At 35.8% G+C, this 21,589-nt stretch overlaps 1 protein-coding gene across 1 annotated transcript; it reads right to left on the reverse strand.

Annotated features, from left to right (window-relative positions):
* Positions 1–2,907: 2,907 nt before the first annotated feature.
* Positions 2,908–15,259, reverse strand: slc43a2b (solute carrier family 43 member 2b). Its single transcript, XM_028465874.1, has 13 exons — positions 14,962–15,259; positions 11,890–12,184; positions 11,737–11,792; positions 11,548–11,624; positions 10,164–10,256; positions 9,902–10,035; positions 8,818–9,014; positions 8,577–8,720; positions 7,099–7,230; positions 6,841–6,971; positions 4,710–4,786; positions 4,497–4,620; positions 2,908–3,974 (listed from the first exon to the last, which is right to left on the reverse strand). The coding sequence occupies exons 1-13, from the start codon at positions 15,119–15,121 to the stop codon at positions 3,813–3,815; spliced, it is 1,782 nt and encodes a 593-aa protein (XP_028321675.1). The 5' UTR covers positions 15,122–15,259; the 3' UTR covers positions 2,908–3,812.
* Positions 15,260–21,589: the final 6,330 nt, after the last annotated feature.

The following is a 21,589-nucleotide window of genomic DNA, read 5'->3' on the forward strand; positions in this document are numbered from 1 at the left end:
TAGTGTCAGGATATATTGTATTGTGAGATGCCAATCGTGAATCGTATCGTCAGATTCATGGCCATGCACACCCCTACTGCGAGGGGGTTGCCAGATCCATTCAATAAAGTAAGAATATGTTCTGAATCTGAACAATTTGAGCCCATTTTTTTTTTTTTTTTGCTTATTTTTACACTTTTTCTGCAACTACAACAAATTTGCCATATTTTAACCTATTTTCATACTTTTTCCTGCCATATTTTTTGCTCCTTTTTAATTCATTTTTGCAACATTACTCCCATTTCTGCCACTTCTCCATCAAATCTCATCGCCTTTTCTGCACATTTTTCCACTTTCAAGAGATTTTCGGCACTTATTAACCCTTTCCATCATTTTTCCCATTGAATGCTGCATATGTTGACCCATGATTGCCAACTTAACCACATTAATGATTTGCCATGCCCACTATTTGCCAGTTTAAAGTAATTGTTCCAATATTGACATACTTTGAACCCTTTTTACCAAATTTTCTGTACACTTTTGGCCAATCTAATTTGCATCTTTTAACCAATTTCTGTGGTTTTTAAAATTCCATTTCAACCAGCCGAGTTGGGAGTAAGAATATATTGTTTCACCACCTTTTCCACAATTTTTAGTCACTTTTAACCCATTTTACAACACTACAAAATAAGTAATCAAAGATTTGTGCTAATATTGGATTGATATTGGTGTCAGGACTCAAGGACGCATTTTCTGTATTGTATCGGAAGTGAGAAAGTTAATCGGGACACCCATAATAAAAACCATAGTATTTTATATAGTCCCACAAGGGGACATTTGGAAATATGTATAAGGGCCTGTATGTATATATCTGAATGTATCTGCACACCATGTAAAATCTCTAATAGGCTACTGTTGCCTCCAAACAGAAATTTGAATCTGTAAAAAAAATGTTTTGCAAATAATTTTGAAATCTAAATGTATATAATTAAAGTCGTTTAAACAGTTTAGGGTAGTTTTGGATGTTGAAAAGATGCTTTCTTCAGTCATTCATTTATTTTAATAATCACATTTTTTGTTGAATATTATGTGGCATGAAAACATGAATAGAATACATTAATTATTATATTCTGACGTTTTATTCTTATTTCCTTTTTAATGCACCAACACGTGGACATATTCTTTATTAGTGTGAAAACCAGTGGCTCTGCATCAATTCTGAGGAGCGCTCATCCTCCTCACCCTCCTGCGTCATCAGGACAGCGGTGACGTAGCATGTGCAGAAAGTGAACGGGGGACCACCGCGGGCGCGCACGCACACGCGCAGGGTGCGTCATCATCGCTAAGTCCTTCAAACCGCGCACTCACCTCTGTCCTTCAATGACATCTGAACACATGTCATGTTTCTGTGAAAGTCACATGACAGAGGGTTGTAAACATGTGACCTGCGTTGTTACGCATTGGTGGAGGTGTGTGTGCGTGTGTGTATCGTAATAAGAGGTGATGTTTTGTTGCTTTGTGATGAGATGATGACAAGTCACCGCAGTTCCTAAATCCTGCCTCACATCCTGGAGACAGACGACGCTTCTCTGCGTCTGTGGTTCATATTATGTAAGAGTGAAGCTCTGTTAGAGCTATTTATAGTTACTCTGTATCCGTCTGCCAGCATCCGCTTATCCACCCGCTTCCTTCTTAGTGCATCCATTAGATCCTACAATAATAATAATAATAATAATAATAATAATAATAATAATAATAATCTATCTATCTATCTATCGAATGGGACAATACACAACAATGAGCTCACGAGATCAATATACAATTCACTATTTTCAAAACAAAAAAGTGACATTTTATTTATTTATTTATTTATTTATTAGAATACATGTTCATGTTTCAAATTGATTATAAAAAGCAAATTAAACATAAGATAAGACCGTTCCTTTTAAAAGCCCAAAAGTATAGTCAATAATCATCATCTATACTAGGCATCCACTGCACAATATGTTGGTACAGTATTTTTTGTGTCTTTATTATTCAATCAAAAAAAAAAAAAAAAAAAAAAAAAAACTTAAATTAAAAATATATTTTCAATTAAAAAAAAAAAATAGAATAAAAATAATACTTTAAAAAACCCAAACACTTCTCAATCAAATAAATAATAATAAAGTGTGTCGCCCCCCCCCCCCCAAAAAAAAAAAAAAAAAAAAAAAAATGTTTTTCTTTGATTTAAGATAAAGACACAAATCTACCTCCAGGAGAGGTGGTGAATATTTCTCATTTTTATTCCCTTTCACTCTTTTATACTGACCTCTGCTGGTTTCCCTCAGAACAATATAAACAGGAGCTTCCACTTAATATTAGCTTCCAACAAATATTTTGAGAAATACTTTTACAAATATTAATAAAAAGAAATAATAATAAATACACCCATATAAATGATATTATGCATGTATTTATTTACTATATTTTGTACTATTTTGTATAGTCCACCTCTCGTTCAACCTCCAAAGGACGTTTTTGACAATTAACAGAATTGTAACATTTGTATCATATTGTATTTTATATTTTTTATACTTTTTATATTTAGATATATTTAGTTTGTTGCTAAACATTGCAAAAAGTTTCTGTTTATTTTAGCATCCGCAATTTTACAGTCAGCGCCCTATACAAAACAGAAATGTTTGAGTTTCAAAGACCACGACAATAAATAAACATTTCACCGACCATTGGCGTCTTTGAACTGAATTCATTGATGAACTTGGAGTGTCTTTCCTCTCAGGTGCTAATGATCAATACTGATCAGGTGTCAATCAGCCTATTTCCTCCTACAGGTGCACTCTGGGAAGTGTAGTTCTGATCAATTTCTAAGCTTCAACTCAACAGTATATAATATATGTGTAATGTAGAAATGATTAGACCATCTGATGCAAAGGAGAGATTTTTTTATTGACATGTGAAATTTCTACAAACTTTGTCTTTGTTACACAAAGGCACTTTCACACATTCAACATCACACCGAAAACAAAAGTACAAAAAGGAAAATTAAAGACAAATAGAAAGCAAAAAATAAATAGTCTGAACAAACATAAACCTTCTTGTACCTTTTTTCCCAACATGTCACTCTTCCTTTCCTTTCTGTCCTAACAGAAAAACACTGAGGAACATTGGACTTAAGACTCAGAAAACACCGCAATCAGAGGTTAAGATGGAAAAAGTCCAACTTCAGTTAATATGAATGTTCTCTCTACTTGATCAGCAGTGCTAATCTTCTCTTTGTAACTCACTAATGCTATTACATCATCATCTTCTGAAACAATCCACGACAGGTAGCATCATGTTATGTGATTTAAAGCAGGATGTTTTCAAGTCCAGCACATGAGAGAAAAAACAGAAAGAAAAAGTCGAGACAAAGGAGATTTTTTTTCAGGCTGTTTGTCTGTGCAGGTGATGTTTTGCAAGTAGAAATTCCTCCCTTTTATATTCCTGTGAGGAATTAAAAAATACTTACAATAATAATATTGTGTCATTTCCACAGGAAGTGAAGGGTTTAAAGAGGAGTCAGAGGTATTGGGGGGAATGTGAAGGACAAAAATGCCTTCTTCCTTTCACAGTCTTTCCTCTACTCCTCTTTTTTCCTTCATGCTTTGCATTTTTTTTTCCATCATTGTGTGTTCACTGGACCAGTATAGCCAACCAGCGTGGCCTTTTGCTGTAGTATTATTTGCCGAGATGTAAAACAAAGTTCTAAATGTGATGATATCCAATAATTTTGGTTGTTTGAAATGATTCTACTTCATTCTCTGTTTTTGCTGCATATGTTCCGTCTCTCCTCAGACAAAAGCCTCCGGTGCTTTTGAGCCGTTGATACGGATGTAGATCTTGGCGTTTTCGTCTTGGCCCTGCTGCTCTTTGTTGAGCATGTGTCTGTAGTAGATGAGATAGAAAGGCAGCAGAAAGCCGAGCATGCTCACCCCGAGAAGTCCGATGTTAACCTAGATGTTGAAAGCAGTAATGCACAAAAGTACGTCAGATAACACAAAACAACAACAAAAATACACAAAATGACTAAAGATAAATGAAAAGTACAGAAAATGATAACAAAAGTACACAAAGAGACAAGAAAAAACACCATTCTGCAAACCCACAGTACTAACAAACATACAAAATGACAACAGCAATACACAAAATTATGCCAAATAACACAAAACAACAACAAAAATACACAAAATTACAAAAAAATATAAAAAAATGACTCCGTAAACCCACAGTACTAACAAACAAGCAAAATGACAACAGAAATGCACAAAAAAATACTCAAAAAATGCAAAATGACAACACAAATACACAATATGACTCAGAAAAACATAGATTTTACAGGAAAAAATACACAAAATGACAACAGAAATGTACAAAATGCCTCATAACGAGCAAGACAACCACAAACATACACAGAATGAAGGAACTAATGTTATAAGTTTGTTTGTGTTATTTTTTAAATTTATTTGAGTGCATACCCAGAACGGATCTCCTTCGAGGGGGCCCATCACAGCCAGAAACAGAGGCTGCTGCAGCAGGGAGAACACGGCGCTAACCAGAGACTGCATTCCTGTTAAACTGCCAAACTGGGAGGAGGGATACCTGGACAGATGTAGGAGGCAATGTTAGAACCGTTCATTGTGAAAATAAATATACAGATGTTGTATTTTTTTTCTGAGGTTAAGACTTACACAGCAGCGTAGAGGCCACCGACAGCCGAGTGGATGAATCCTCTCACAACGGTGTGCAAGACAAATGACACAATCTGAGGAAAAATACAGCAAATAAATACACAATGCATGAATAAATAAATACACAATATAGCGTAAATTTGACATTAGTGATATCATCCATAGTTACTAGTCCTCAAATTCGGAGTACATGTAGTTAATCAGGTCTTCGAGTACACTTTACTAGTAAAGCCAAATGTGCCACTAGTACTACTAGTAAGCCTTATATGCTGATAGCAATAGTCATAACATAGCAGAGCCTCTTCAGGCAGAGGCCTTGGTGTGTGCTATCAGTGTAGGGTGTACAGTATCTAGCCTGCTTAGAGCAGTCTGACCAGAACTGACCAGGAGATACTTCTGTAATTACATATCAAAGGGGCGGGGAGAAGAAAATTCTGGCTTGTTATTGGTTTTTGAAAATATTCCAACCAATGAGGGAGCTGGATTTTGTTCTAATCTCTCCTAACAACAAAACAACCAATTTGGTAATAATCCCTCCGACTTAATTAGCATTACATCAACTTGTACTACTAGTAAATCCTTTGTTTATGCTAATACTATTAGTAGACCAAAAACAGTCTATTAATACTACTAGTGAAATTTTGAGTGTACTAGTAGTACTAGTAAACTAAAAAAATGTTTCACTAATAAAGGTTTTTGGTGAACTGGTGCATGAGTAGACCTTAGTAATAAAGCAAAACCATCTACTAATAAGCTATTTTGTGTCCTACTAGTAAGCCTTATATGCTGATAGTGATAGTCATAAGTTATAGCAGAGCCTCTTCAGGCAGAGGCCTTGGTGTGTGCTATCAGTGTAGGATGTACAGTATCTAGCCTGCTTAGAGCAGTCTGACCAGAACTGGAGAGACTTCTGTAATTACATATCAAGGGGGTGGGGAAAAGAAAATTCAGGCTTGTTATTGGTTTTTGAAAATATTCCAACCAATGAGGGAGCTGGATTTTGTTCTAATCTCTCCTACTTCATTTGCATTACATCTATGAGTACTACTAGTGAATTTTTTGGCTTTACTACAAATACTAGTAGACTAAAACAGTTTACTGGTACAACCAAAAACTCAAAGCTTTACTAGTGCTACTAGTAACACAAAACTACTAAGTAAGTAGGCCTGGGCAATATATCAAATTCATTCCAGGCATTTTGAGAAAAAATATTGAAATCGTCACCCTACTACTAAGGTCTACTCGTGCACTAGTAATGACACAAAATATTTGTTTACTCATACTACTAGTACACTCAAAATGTCACTAGTAGTACTCGTAGACTGTTTATAGTCTACCGGTAGTACTAGTGAAGCCAAAAGACTCACTAGTAGTACTAGTAGACGTAATGCAGATGAAGTAGGAGAGATTATAACAAAACAGCTCCCTGATTGGTTGGAATATTTACTGGCAAGACTGAATTTACTTTCCCCGCCCCCTTATTAGCATACTAGTAACACTTTTTACATCACTAGTTAAGTCTACTTGCACAGTAATCAACCAACATTGAGTCATGTACTTCTAATTTATTTATTTATTTTTACAATAGAACCGTTCATTTTACACCACAAAACCAAATAAGCACAATATGCACAACTATAACTTCACATTGCACTCTCAACTTATGATAGTCGGCTTAGGATAATGGAAGGGGTAGGGAAGTACCCCTTCCATTATCCTACCCTGACTCCCTCTTCCCTGTTCCTTTTCCTCTCACTAAGGTGTAACACTGCCCTGTCTTTTTAAATTCTCCCTTTAATAAAGTTTTTTCATCCTTCTTTAGGGAGGACTTTTGATGGCCACAGTTATGCTATAAAATACGTGTATTTGTTTAATTGCAATAATAAAACATGCATAGCTGTCGCAAAAATATTGTACTACATGTAATGTTGACCTTCGACAACATGTGCAGACAAGGTTAAAAGTACTCCTAATTTGAACACTAGTAGAGCTTTCATTTAATTCATTTTCATTTATTTTTTTTTGCTTAACTATGGTTGATATGACTGATATCACATAAGGGTTTTATTGTTGCATTGCAATTATTGTGACAATTTGTTCAGTTGATATTCTGACCTTTGGTTACTCACCTTAGAGGAAGGTTAGGGATGAGACATGTGATTCCAAATACCAACAGAAGGTTTGTGAGCACAAAAGCTCGCAGGGCGTTGGTCACTTTCTGGATCTTTTTGTTTCTCTTATGGGCTTCTTTTATTTTGATCCCTTATGGTTTCAAACAGAAGCACAAAGAGTCAAGACGTGCACATTTTAAACAGAAAATGTCATAATCTAAGTCTATAAAGAGAAAAAGCTCGAGGCTGATGGTTTACAAAGTATCCGACTCACTTGCTAAATGCTTCCTTCTCCTCCTCCCCATCATCACTGCAGTCTTTCAGTTTCCAGTCCATGATCTGACCAATGACGGGAGTTGTCATCAGGCAGAGAAACTGCAGGACCCCGAAGATTGAAGAGTACAGACTTACTGAGAAAAGACATTAAAAATAAGAAGTGAAAATCACTGATATTACATCATGAGAGGACACAAGTGAAGGTTACACTTTAAATACAAATTGAAGGACACTCAGTGTAGGAGGTCGTGAAAAGAACATAGTTAATAATTACCCTCAGGAAATGAAACCACATGAAGTGGAAAAACGATGGATACGCAAAATATGGCCGTTCAAAAGTCAATGAGAGATGACATAATGACTGAGATTTATTGCTCGGGGAGCGATAACACATAAAAAGTGCTGCTAATGCGGTGTATCATCTTATGCTGAGCTGACAGACAAAGTTAGTTAATGAGTAATGGGATTGATGGTGTTAGCTGATAGCTACATGGCATGTGATGGGTTATTAGCCTACTGATAGGGGAGGAAAAACTAAGCATCTATGATGAGTCCATGTGAAAATGTACTAATAAACTTTTAATACTTCTAAAAGCTATTAATGCAACTTTTAAGCAATTTCTTCTTACCCACTTCCATCTTTTCCACTGAAAATTTGATCAGAACCAAGTCAGTGAAAACTCTCAAGATCAATAAACAGTGTGTGTTTATAATATATTAAGGTTTCATTTATTTAGACAACTGTTCCTAAGGAAATCCACTATGATCACCACATGTTTTTTGACTGACTGCCAGTCTTCGTCAGAGGCATCTGCTGATCGCGTTAATGTTTCCTTGACTTCCGCCCAAGAACCTTTCTGGAATTATTATGTGGAAGTCAAGGAAACTTCAAAAGAAACATCAAAGCGATCAGCAGTTGTCAGTCAAAACACGTCAGGAGATCAAAGTAACTTTCAAGCGCAAAACTTTAACAAGTTGATTTTCAGACAAAAAACACATTATATTAATCTAGGATGTGATTGAAGAAGTAAATCACTAAGATTATGAATCGAATTCTGAAAAAATAAATATCAAAACAAAAGCAAGCAACCCCATTTTTCTCCCCGCAAATAGAAATATTAATGCTAATTTACCCTGGCATATTAAGCAGTGTGATTAATTGTGTTGTAGCATCGTTTGTACAGCCTTCCTTTTTTGTTCTAAAGTTTAATGGATGACTGACTGTCAGTCTTTGTCAGAGGTGTCTGCTGATCGCTTTGATGTGTCCTTTGAAGTTTCCTTGACTTCCAGCAAAATTTTTGCACAGAAGTCCCAAAAAAACTTCAAAGGACACATCAAAGCAATCAGCAGACGCCTTTAATGAAGACTGGCAGTTGTCAGTCGAAACATGTTAGGAGATCAAAGTGGATTTCTTGAGGAACAGTTGTCTGAAGAAATAAAATCTTAACATATTATTTAAAATGACGAAACAAAAACTCACCTGTGTTGAAGTCTCCATCAGTGAGTGACTCTAAGACACTGTTCATGGCGCCCATGTAGAACAACAGCCGGAGCTGAGTGACCGACATGGTGACCAAACTGAGCAGGAAAACGGTTGTGCTCATGGTTTTTAATAACGACTGCGCTGCAAAAAAAAAATGCAAAGGAAAAGCACAGATTGGACTTTGATTTGAAGTTCAGGTGTAGTTGAGTGTAGTCTTTTATCAGTGATGCACTCTTACATTCTTCCTGTGTCTTGCAGTCCATTTCCAGGTCCATGGTGGAGAGGCAGAGATTGTTTGCGTCTTTTGTCGCAGCATCTTTTTGTTTCAGCGTGCTTCCTACGCTCAGGCGACGACCAACCGTGGTCACCTGCTGGTAGAACTGCTTCCCTGTGATTTTATGGTCAAAGCCGAGCCAGCTGAACTTGATCTTCACACTGAGGAATCAGAGAAGAAGATAATGAATGTGTGTTGAACACTGTAGGAGTAGGAGTTTGTAGAAGAACAAACACAGTCCTAAAGGTGAGAGGGACTATAAGTAAAGCAGAGACGGGTAACTTTGATCACAAATGTGATTTGAGAGCCACTTTAGCAAAGGTCATGTCAACATTTAGAATAAGGACCAATCTGACCATTAATACAGCAAAGAACAAAGTCTTTTTGTTTTGTTCTTTCTCTAATTTTTAATATTGTATGTTTTTGTTGTTTATGTGTTTTTAGAGCAATTTTGTGTATTTTTGTTGCTGTTTTGAGTTTTGGAGTCATTTTTGTGTATTTTGTTATCCTTTTGTGCAATTTTGTCATAAATTTTTCTTTTATTTTGTGTTTTTTGGAGCCATATTGTGCGTTTTTGTGGTTTTTTAGAGTCATTTGTGTGTATTTTGTTATCCTTTTGTTTATTCTTGTTATCCTTTTATGCATTTTGTGTGTTTTATAATAATTTTGTGCATTTTTGTTGCTGTTTTGTGTGTTTGGAGTCATTCTTTTGTTTTTTTTTGTGTAATTTTGTCATCATTTATTTCTTTTATCATCTTGTGTTTTTTGTTTTGTTTTTTAGCTATTTTGTACATTTTTGTGGTTGTTTGGAGTTTTTTTGAATCATTTGTGTGTATTTATTTTGTTCCTTTGCTTATCTATATTTTGTCCTTTTGTGTATTTTTCAGTCATTTTGTGTGTTTTTGGAGTCATTTCGTGCATTTACTTTGGGGGCCACACAAATGTGCATGTGCATGGGCCCGCGGGCCACCTGTTGCCCACGTTTGAACTAACGGTTATTATTACTTCATCTGTTGAATATTTGGGACAGTGTTTGTGTGTCACTCACGTGTAATCCATGTCCTCTGGTCCTGGGAATGGTTCCAGTGGCCAGTTGAAGAAGCAGTTCAAGAATACCAGTCCAGCACAGGCAGCCCAGACAACCAGAATAGTAATGAAAGGAACCCCATAGTCATAGATTACCTGTGTACAAAACAGGAAATATTCTAATTATTAGATAAAACCTTTGCATCGTCGATGTTATATATGAATCAATATAGATTTATATTTATATGTATTATATTAAAATATGTAAAGCTTTTTTTATTTACCTTGACTCCAGGGAAGGTGACTGCAGAGGAAGCGTAGGAGCCGATCATCAAAGCTATGAAGGTGGAGCGAAGGTCTCCAAACATGGTCGGCAGCTAGAAAAGACGCAAACAAGTCTTGTTTTTATTTATGTTGGAAATTCAAACGTGCAAAACAAATTCCATTTATAACCTTCTGGATCACCTTTAATCACATAAGACAAGCTACGTGTTTACTTGGGCTAATTTTGGACGACACGTGCATGGAGGCACATTGTTTCCAGCAATAACCTATTCCTGGAAAACAATTTAAACACTACAAATAAATTAGCAGCTGCTTGGATGAACCTGAAGTGGAAAGGTGACCTGAGTCCTGACTTTGCCAGAGAGCCATTGGAGTGACTGCTGAGTTACCCAACATCCCAGCGTCTGCAGGTCTGAGAAGTCATGCTCAAGGAGTCACGGAGCACAACACTGTACTGTAATAATTAACCAAACACTGAGGGTTCCCATTGGAGTGCATTACATTGGAAAGGAAAAGGAGGGGCCCTTAAAGCCTTAAATTGTGCTTTTACAACATCTCTGGCATTAAGGTGCCGAGCAGCAGCTAATGAGCAACCTTAGCAAACGCAACAAACGCCACATTATGGTTGAAATACGTAGTAGTAACAGCCACAGGTTGTATAGAAATAGAGGGAGATTTAGTGGCAGCATCACCATGGAACAATCCAGGATTCTAATGTGAGTCGCTGTGAAGCAGAGCTGAGGGAACGGAGGAAGCGGAGAATGAAGAATGGTTGGGAAGGAATTTAACTGGAGTGTGTGTGAGCGTACATTATATGTGTGTTGTTGGCTCGCTAGTCTTATTTACAAGATAGTTTAGATCAGTGATGGGCAACTTTTAGCACAGCGAGGGCCACAAAAATGCGCTTGCATCAGATCTGAGGGCCACATGATCAACATCCTTATCAGTATTTAGAATAATGCCCAATCTGAGCATTAACACAGAAAAGAAAAAAATATTTCGTGTGTTTATGTTGTTGTTTTTTATATTATATCTCATTCTGTGTGTTTGTATGTTGTTGTTTTCTAAGTTTTTTTCAATCATTTTGTCGATTTGTGTTGCTGTTTTTTCTAACTTATTGTAATTTTGTTCTCATTTTGTGTATTTTAGATGTATTGTTTTTTTTGTTTTTTTTTTTTTGGTATGGTTTTTGTATGTTTTCAGTTATTTCTGTGTATTATTGGTCATCCCTGTGTGTTTTTGGAGTATTTTTGAATATTTTAGTTGTGCTTTGTGTATTTTCAGTAATTTTGTATATTTTGGTCACCATCTTGTTTGTTTTTGGAGTAATTTTGAATATCTTAGTTGTCCTTTATGTATTTTTCAGTCATTTTGTATACTTACTGTGAGTGAAGTGAAGGTCATGCACATGCCACCGAAGCCATTGAACGTTAGGGCCACGAAGATGAGAACAGAAAGTTCTGCAAAGACAGAAAACACATGCATGCTCATCATCAGTGTGTTTGTGCGTGTGACAAAGGACATGATGTTGCAACGTCTGAAGTTTGCGTTGACGCCTTCATGTTGACTCACCGTTTGGTTGGTAGGCTCCATAAGCGATGAGCAGACAGGACAGTCCAAAACATGTGCTTAAAAAGTCAAAAAAACAAAAACATTTTAACGTTTGCTCCCTCATGTTTCCATCATTTGAGGTGATTTCACTATTCACGCCCTGCTCTGCATTACCTGCCCAGTAGACGGAGCTTACGGGGGCCGTATTTGTCCATGACGATGCCGAGCGGCAGCGTGATGGCCGACAGCAGGAAGGAGCCCACGGTGAACGCCAGGTTCAGCATTTCGTCCTGCTCTTTACAAATCAGCCATCCGTTCATCCTCAGGGTCCCGTCTTCAGGAACCAGGGGTCTCATCTCCACGCCGTCACCCAATCCCACCACCCCGGCCTCGTTTTCATAGTAGTCAGCGTACTCATCAGATGATGGCGTCGCTGCAGGCTCTGATAGATTATAGCTGGAGCTGTTACCTACAAGACAGAAGAATGGAGGAAAGTTGTGCTAAGTTGTTGTAGAGAAATTCAAAAACTTAATACGTTACTGTTTCATTAATTCAGGCAACTTTTCTCAGGAATTTTACTTTGAAATTAATACACAACACATGGGCCTGTACACTGTACAGAGAGAAAGAGGAAAGACAATGGTGCAATAAGGACACTGCACAATAAAACAGAATATATACATACAGTATGTACACTAAAATTGCTAACTCTCAGTGGATTGGTTAATGTTCTGATTATACAGTCTGACAGGGAAAGTTTAATGTACCGTAATGTATTGTTGAATCGATTGGCTAATATCCTTCAGCTGTGGTCACTGTATCTCCCTCACTCTCTGATCTGATTTCTACTGTTAATCATTTTCCTATCTCTTTTTCTCCTCCTCTTTCCTTTATCAGTGCACTTTAAACTTCCGTATTGCCAGTAATAAAAAGCAGCCGTGGCTCTCCGTGTCCCTTTCATCACATGTCACATGCCTGAAAAAGCGCTGAGCTGGTCCTGCGGTCCACCCCTCTCTTATGTCATCACCAGATAAGATCTCCTCAGATCTCCAGGAAACTATACAGCCAAAGCCTTGAAGAGTCAACTTTAACCGTGCCGTACCTGAACACAGCATAGCCTCTGGGTTGCTGCTGTAGATATACCGGTAATTGGAATCAATTTATTGTAATTCTAAAGAAATAGAGGAGAATTTTAAATTAACTGTGTCTGAAAAAGTCGTAAACGGCGTCATACGTAGGCTCGTGGAAAAAATGGTATGCAAACAATTGGAGATAGGAATATCTTAAATCAATGGAGGGAACTCAATAAGAAATATGATTTCCATTAGATAAACTGAGCTACTCACATTTAGCTCAAATATGGACAAGACACAGTGGTTTCCAGCAAGTTCTTTTTGTCTTCTTTTCAAATACTATGTTGAGGTTTAATTTATTCAGACAACTTTTAAATTTTTTTTTTTACTTTGATCTTCTGATGTGTTTCAACTATCAACTGCCAGTCTTCTTCAGAGGTGTTTGCTGATAGGTTTGATATTTCCTTGACTTCCATGCAATGATTCCAGCAAGTTCTTTTTGTCTTTTTTTTTTTAGATAATAAGTTAAGCTTTCATTTTTTCAGACAATCGTTTTTTAGGAAAGTTACTTTGATCTCCTGATTTGTTTTCGACTGTCAACTGCCAGTCTTCTTCAGAGGTGTCTGCTGATAGCTTTGATGTTTACTTGACTTCCGCAAAACAATTCCAGCAAGTTCTTTTTGTTTTCTTTTCAAATAATATGTTGAGGTTTAATTTATTCAAACAACTTTTTTCAGAAAATTTACTTTGATCTTCTGATGTGTTTTCGACTGTCAACTGCCAGTCTTCTTTAGAGGTGTCTGCTGATAGCTTTGATGTTTCCTTGACTTCCATGCAATAATTCCAGCAAGTTCTTTTTGTCTTTTTTTAAAATAATATGTTAAGCTTTCATTTATTCAGACAACTGTATTTCAGAAATTTTACTTTGATCTCCTAGCAGGCAGTTGACAGTCGAAAAATCGAAAGTAAAGTCCTGAAAAACAGTTGTCTGAATAAATGAAACCTTAACATATGGTCCAAAGACTAGTCCAAAGCATTCACTGATTTCTGCCCAACATTCCTTTTGTTGGCTAGAAAACAATCCAATCCAGACAATTTTGTAACTTAATGTAGCTATCAAAGAAAAAAAAATACACATATCTGGTGCTCCGTGATGGAGAAAACCTTTGCTTTAGGCGACAAGAAAAATGGGCTCCTCTTTCAACGTGACTGGCAAGTCTTTTCTCTTTATCTTTGGACTCACTGAATGGACTGAATTTAACTGATTGGATTTAATACAACCTCCCTAAAGCAACAGACAACACTCAGTCTAGCAGAGAAAGAAAGGAAACAAGAAGACCAAAGTGTTGTGTTACATGTCATTGAATAAAAGCACACCCCACCCACTTATACTGAATGTCTGGTTTACCTTTGGTGGGTTAGGAATTTAAAAATTGCATTCTTAATTACTTCTTTCTTTAAGAAGAATATTAATCAAATGGTCAATTGCTTATTTCTTTTTAGAAATGGGCACTATTATCAGCCGATGTTGGCCTAAAGTGTAATATTGGTCGACATCGGTATCAAATCCTCCCTCTGATATAAAATAGAATGTCTTCATAATACCGTAAATCGTAAATTAACAAGTTATTTTTTGAAATATGTTACAGTTTCATTTCAGACAACTTTTTTCAGGAAATTTACTTTGATCTCCTGACATGTTACGACATCACTTTGATGTTTTCTTGACTTCCGTGTAATAATTACAGCAAGTTCTTTTTGAGAACTTAAGCTATAAAACAAAAAAAGGACTTGCTGGAATTATTACAAGGAAATCAGGGAAATGTCAAAGCGATCAGCAGACTCCTCTGAAGAAGACTGGCAGTTAATAGTCGAATCACATCAGGAGATCAAAGTACATTTCCTGAAAAACAGTTCTTGGAACGAATGAAATTTACTTTTGAAATTTAACTTGATCCCCTGACATGTTTCCACTGCCCACTGTCAGTCTTCCTCAGAGGCATCTACTGATCACTTTGATGTGTCCTTATGAGTTCATTCTGGGCGTGTCCAAGCAAAAGTTGATTTCCTGAATAAATGAAACCTCAACATACTAATCGTAAATTAAGTGTTGGACAATATTGATGTATAATATGTTTTTGTAACTTATATGGAACTTAAAAACTGAACTCACCTTCTTCAGTGCAAAGGTAGGAGTAGAAGCCCTCAGACTTCAGCATGATGAGCAGCGATCCCCATCCCAGCAGGACAGCGGAAAATAGCAAGTTCTCAATAATAGCGGTCACTGCCATCCACCAGCGGCGGTTAAACGCTGAGGCCAGTGTTGGAGCCATGGCAGAAGAGGAGTAAAAAACAAACAAACAAACAAAAAGTAGAGAAGAATAGAAAAGTGGGAAAAAAAGAGTAGAAACAAGAAGGAAAGATCCAAATGGAGGTGCAGAGAGAGAAACTCTGACTGCTGCTCAGGATGAAGAATCACTTCTTTTCTGTGAAGAAGAGGAGGAGGAGGAGGGGAGAGGAGGAGGAGGAGTTACTGTACAATCAGGTTTTCAGTCGAGTCAGTACAATGTAGTTTATAGCATTACATAAATAATAAATAACTGACTTTGAACCTAAATGCTGAATCCTTTAGACCAGACATGGGCAACTGGCACATGTGGCCCTCAGTCCCAAAGCAAATCCCTGAAAATTGTAATTCAAGAAGTTGGGAGGAAAATGAAGCCCAATATGATACACAAAATAACTCCCAAAACACACAAATCGGCAGCAAAATGCACAAAATGACTATGATAAAACATAACATGACAACAAAGACAGACACAACAACCACTTAAACAAATAAAATGACGACAAAAACACACAAAATAACAACACATTACGCAATAGCTCCAAAGACACACAAACTGTTTTTGGTACTTCAAAATGCAGAAAGTGACAGAAAAATACACAAAATAATAACAGGAACACAAAAAAATAACAAAAACAGACAATTCCAAAAATACACAAATGACTCATAAAGCATAAAATTACTACAAAAGCACACACAATGACAACACATTACAGAATAGCTCCAAAGACACGTAAAGAAAGTACAAAAAAAAAAACAACAAATATACAGGAAGTGACAGAAAAAATCACAAAATTACCACAAGAACACAAAAAAATAAAAAAACATACATTATGACTAAAAACTGACAAAACATCAACCCCCCCCACCCCCCCTGTGTTAATGCTCTGATTGTTCTTTATTTTAAATACTGACATGAATGTTGATCATGTGACCCTTGGATCAGATCCAATCACATTTGTGTGGCCCCCACTGTGATAGAGTTGTACATCCCTAATGTAGATTAAATGTACCTAAAAGTTAAAAGTATTTGTTTTTTTTAAGTGAACGATCAAGAATATGATGACTCAGTGCTGACATCACAGAGTTTTCTGCTGTTTAATACAAAAATACAAACTGGTCAAAACTGGGAACAGAAATAAACACTCTTACCCAGTGCCACAGCCCCCTCCCCCCCACCTCTCTCTCCCACTAATTCCTCTATGTCCCACATCCCAAATATAAAGAGCTCCCACAGCTAAATCTCTCTCTGTCTCACTCTAAAACATGCACAGATACCATGTATTTGCAGCAGTTACTGGCTTTAATATAATGCATTAAATAATATTTCAATACAGACATGGGCAACTGGCGGCGCGGGGGGCCACCTGCGGCTCTCGGCCTCTTTTTATGCGGCCCCACAAACGTACAAAATGAGGGTTAGGGTTAAACAAAGACAAGAAAAACTAAAAAAATGACTCTGCAAACCCACAGTACTAAATAACAAGCAAAACAACATTATAAATACACAAAAATGACTCCAAAAAACGCAAAAAAGACAAGACAAATACATAAAACAAAAGCAAGAATACTTAAAAACAAATAGAAAGAATTACAACATTGCAGGGAAAAAAAAGAAACAAGAAAACACAGAAAATAATCCAAAAACACACAAAACTACGGCAAAAATGAACAAAATGACATCAGCAATACATAAATTATGCCAAATAACAAATCAACAACAAAAACACAAAAAATGACACAAGAACTAATGAAAAAAACACAAAAAATTACTCTGCAAACCCCCAGTACTAACAAACAAGCAAAAAGACAACAGAAATACACAAAAATTACTCCAAAAACACAAAATGACAAGAGAAATACACAATATGACTCCAAAAAAACATATATTTTACAGGAAAAATACACAACAGGACAGCAGAAATGACTCATAACGAGTAAGACAACAGCAATCATACACAGAATGACAGGAAAACACACAAAATTAAAGCAAGAATAAGTAAAAAAAGAAATACATAGAATTACAACATTGCAGGAAAATAAAGTAAAGTAAGAAAAACAAAATATACTCCAAAAACATACAAAACTACAAAACAACATAAGTAACACAGATAATTATGCCAAATAACACAAAACAACAACAAAAATACACAAAATGACTCAAAAATGTAAAAAATTACAGAAAATGACAACGAAAGGACACAAAAAGACAAGAAAAACACAAAAAATGACTCTGTAAATCCACAGTACTAACAAGCATGCAAAACGACAACAGAAATACACAAAAAATACTCCAAAAATGCAAAATGACACCATGAAAACATGAAAAATACATCAAAGGACAACAAAAAATGCACAAAGTGCTCTTATAATGAGTAAGACAATAACAAACATAGAAAGACAGAAAATGACTATAAAAATTCATTATTTCCTGTGTTAATGCCCAGATTTGTCATTATTCTAAATGCTGACATTAATGTTGATAATGTGGCCCTTCCATCAAACAAGCACTGTTCTAATACAACTTTCTATTTTGTCAGTTTGCCTTTTCTAATAGAGCTGCATAACCACAAACAGCATGTAGAAGTAAATAAAAAAGAAGCTCCTTACTTCTGCAGGCAGTGAGCTGCACCATCCAACAGCAGCAGCAACTGTCTGCATGTGTGTGTAAACCTCCTTTATATACTCAGGCTCTCTCACATGGCGTCCCCTGTTGACCTTTGACTGCTTCATGTGTCCTATAGTCTATCATGGTGAGAACAGCCTTATCTCCATGATAATAATTCAGCAACAACAATAGGCCTCTAGGAATGCATGTAAATGACTTTTAATGGAAATGCTGCAAAGCCACACCTTTTAGAAGTTGATGAGAAGACAGAAACTTCTTTTAAAGTCAATGACAGAGATAATTCAATCAAGGTTGTTTGACCCTCCTATTGTCCTCAAATATGACAAACACATTTTACCTCTGGGGTCAATCTGACCCCGGAGATATTTGCCTCCAGAAAATTATTTTCAGAAAATTGTTGGCCAAGTTTTTGTGTCAGGCACTTTGTTTATTTGTTGAATACATAAAACCAGTGGCTATCCGTACGGTTACAGTATCAATATATCAACATTCTATCCGTACGCAGCGCCCCTCATTGGACAGTTTAGGTCACGTGACTAAGACTAAACCTAACCGTAAACGTAACCCTAACCATAAAGATTGTTGCGATATAGGGTTATAACCTAACCCTAAACCTAAACCTAACCTAAACCTAAACCTAAACCTTACCCTAACCCTAAGACGCTACGTACGTGTACGTCGGTAAATGTACCAATAGCACCGGAGGTTGTCTGTACGGCAACCGTAGAATCAGGCACTTTCTTGTTACTTTTGAAAACGAAAACGGTTTTCGGAAGTATGGTGGTCAGTTTGTTTGCGTGTGTGTGTGTTTGTTTGTGTGTTTGTTTGTCTGTTTGTGTACACAATGACTTGAAAACTTACAAAGGGATTTTGATGACATTTTCAGGAAATGTTGATCACGGGTCCAGGGACAGCTGATTAAATTTTGGTGATGTTCTGTCTATCAAAAGAAAATATATAGATATATATATCCCATTTATTTTCCCATCCACACTGTGGAACTCCTGTTAAACATTGTTTTAGAACACTGATGATGTCATCAACAGTGATGTCATCAGTGTACGAACGTGTACACAAAGAGACACTGACACACACACACACACACACACAGACTGAAAACCGTTGTCGTTTGGGAACAGTGGCTCCGTTTTCAAAAGTCTGCTCTAAACGAGCATGGGTTCATTTATTTGTTGAATACATACATAAGCTCTTGACAATGAGACATTGACTTGTTCTCTAGCGCCACCATCAGGCCAAACTTTTAAATTAGAATGAATTGATATTTATTGATTGATTGACATTTATTTGTTCTTGGCAGTCATCCAACATATACAGTTCAATACAACAAATAAACATTCATTTAAACAACCAAAAAGGGAATGAGCTGAAGCAGTAACTGCTTTTCAAAGCCCATTCCCAAACAGAATTATATATATTAAAAAAAAAAAAAAAATAGAAACAAATCAATAACAGTGCTATTCATCAGCTTATCAACTTCAATTTCAATAGGTGCAAAGCATTTTGTTTTTATGTTTTTAGACAGTGAACTCATTAACTTAAAGTGATCCTCAAGATCATAAACAGAAACACGCCTTCTTTTAACATTTGTTCTAAAATATAAACCCCTCTTACATTATATTTTCATTCTCTTTGTTTAAAAAGTGTTATAATACCCACAGGAAATCTTTTATTTCTTACTCGGAACACAATCTCTAACACTTTTCACCATAAGTATTACAACAGTTCGTTAATAGGTGTTCGGAATTCCACTTTATGTATTAATCTTAATTATCTCTTTTGTAATTTGATTAATGGATCAATACGTGTTTTAACATGTGTTACCACAGCTTATCTTGGATAGGTTTCATCCAAATCTTATCAAATTTAGTGACAACATTATTGACCACAAGATCGTATGAACCCTATTGGTTGTGGTGATAATATGCAGTGCCACATGTTTAACACAGCTAAAACAGCTTGGGGTCAAATTGACCCAAGAGGAACGCCAATGTGTGCAATATTTGTTCAGCACATTGAAAAAATATAATCACGATCATTATATTCTTAATTATAACCAGCAAATTAGGAAAAATTATTGAATATGAAGTCAGCTGCTTTTTTTTCAAGAATAAACATTGAATGGGGTCAAATTGACCCCCAAGGATAATAGGAGGGTTAACTGCAGGACATTTGGGGAAACTTTTTATCAGGAGAGGATTAATCAAGCCAAACAGGGCCTGGTTTGAAGAAGAATAATAGGCATGTGCAGATAACAAACTGAGGAAGCTGTCAACAAGCGTCTGGATCAATTAGAGAGCAGACAGGACGACTCATCAGCTGTTTACACAGATATGTTCACCACAATGTGACACACACACAAGTAGGATTCAACAGAGGTGTAAAGAGTACTGATATTTCCTACTCAAGTAGAAGTACTGTTACTTGATTGAAATTGTTCTCAAATACAAGTACAAGTAAGTCGTACATAAAATACACAAGTTGCTCAATTAAATAGTACTCAAAGTTTACAGTAACTAGTGACTTTCACCCTCCATGTTTATTTCTGGTAATAAATCTTTTCACGGTTTTCTTGCATACATATATAATAATACATAATATAAGATTATTGCATTCAGAGAAGAAAAAAAGTGAAGGTTTTTCTGAATTGATGATTTTATTACAGCAATTTTTTTTATTTTTTATTTTTTTTACTGAATTGTTGAAATAATTTTTTTTTTTTTAGAATTTTTTTTCGTTTTTTTTTAATTGATGAATAATTTTTATCGGAAATATCTTTCAGTTTTCCTGAATTAATGAGATACATTTTTTTTTTTAGAAAAAAAAAAAGGTTTTACTGAATTGATGGGTTAATTTTACAGCAAATATTTTTAGTTTTTTTTCAGAATTGAGGAGATTATTTATACATTTCCTAAAAAAAATTATAACTTCATCTCAGAAAAACCGAAAAATATTTCTGATTAAAATGTATCTCATCAATTCAGGAAAACTTTTCCTATAATTCCTATAATATTCTTTTTTTTAATTTAATTAATTTTATCTCATCAACTCAGAAAAAAATGACTGATTTCAAAATATACTCCAAAAAGTACGTGCATTCATAAAAACAACTCAATTACAGTAATGTGAGTACTTGTAATCCATTACTTTTACCTCTGGGATTCACACATTACATTACTCTATATATATATATATATATATATATATATATATATATATATATAATAAAGTGATTTATCATAGACACACAAAGCGCTTTACAGAATTAAAGCATAATTTTTTTTCACTCCACACTTAGTGGTGGTATCAGTCAATTATTTCTGAAATCTGGGGTATGTTGAATACCTACTGGGGGCAATATGTAAATCTATTGCTGGGAGACCAAATTAGATTAACAAATATTCTGTTAAATACTGATATGGACTTTTCCCACTATAATCTACAAAGAAGTCAAAACCATCCCTGTAAACACGTTTCATTGAATATTCTGTTAAGGCCGCTGTGTGATCTTTATAGTTTAGGATCAATCATGTACGTAACTTGGGGGACATTCCAACCTTTAATCCCTACAGTTTCAACAACTTCACAAACAAACAAGAGGAACATCTACACGACAATTAAACTGATTTCATTAGCAAATTGCAAATCAATTACACCCATTTCCATCCACTGTTTACCATTTCTTTTTGTCACTGCTTTCTTAACCTTTCATTAGTCACAATGAGAAACTGTGGCCTTTATTTACAGTGTCGTGAAGTATTTTTCTATTCCATTATTTGTCACAAGCATTGCCGTTTCTGGCTATAG

The sequence above is a fragment of the Gouania willdenowi genome, chromosome 14 (genome assembly GCF_900634775.1).
Source record: "Gouania willdenowi chromosome 14, fGouWil2.1, whole genome shotgun sequence".
NCBI classification, from domain to species: Eukaryota; Metazoa; Chordata; class Actinopteri; order Blenniiformes; family Gobiesocidae; genus Gouania; species Gouania willdenowi.

Bases quoted from the DNA above. Each gene is read 5' to 3' on its own strand.
- slc43a2b (XM_028465874.1), bottom strand. From the start codon at position 15,121: ATGGCTCCAACACTGGCCTCAGCGTTTAACCGCCGCTGGTGGATGGCA. The intron at 11,793-11,889 runs GTAATGCAGAGC...TGACTTTTTAAG, and splicing joins AAGCTCCGTCTACTGGGCAG to CACATGTTTTGGACTGTCCT. The intron at 10,036-10,163 runs GTAAATAAAAAA...TTTTGTACACAG, and splicing joins TCACCTTCCCTGGAGTCAAG to GTAATCTATGACTATGGGGT.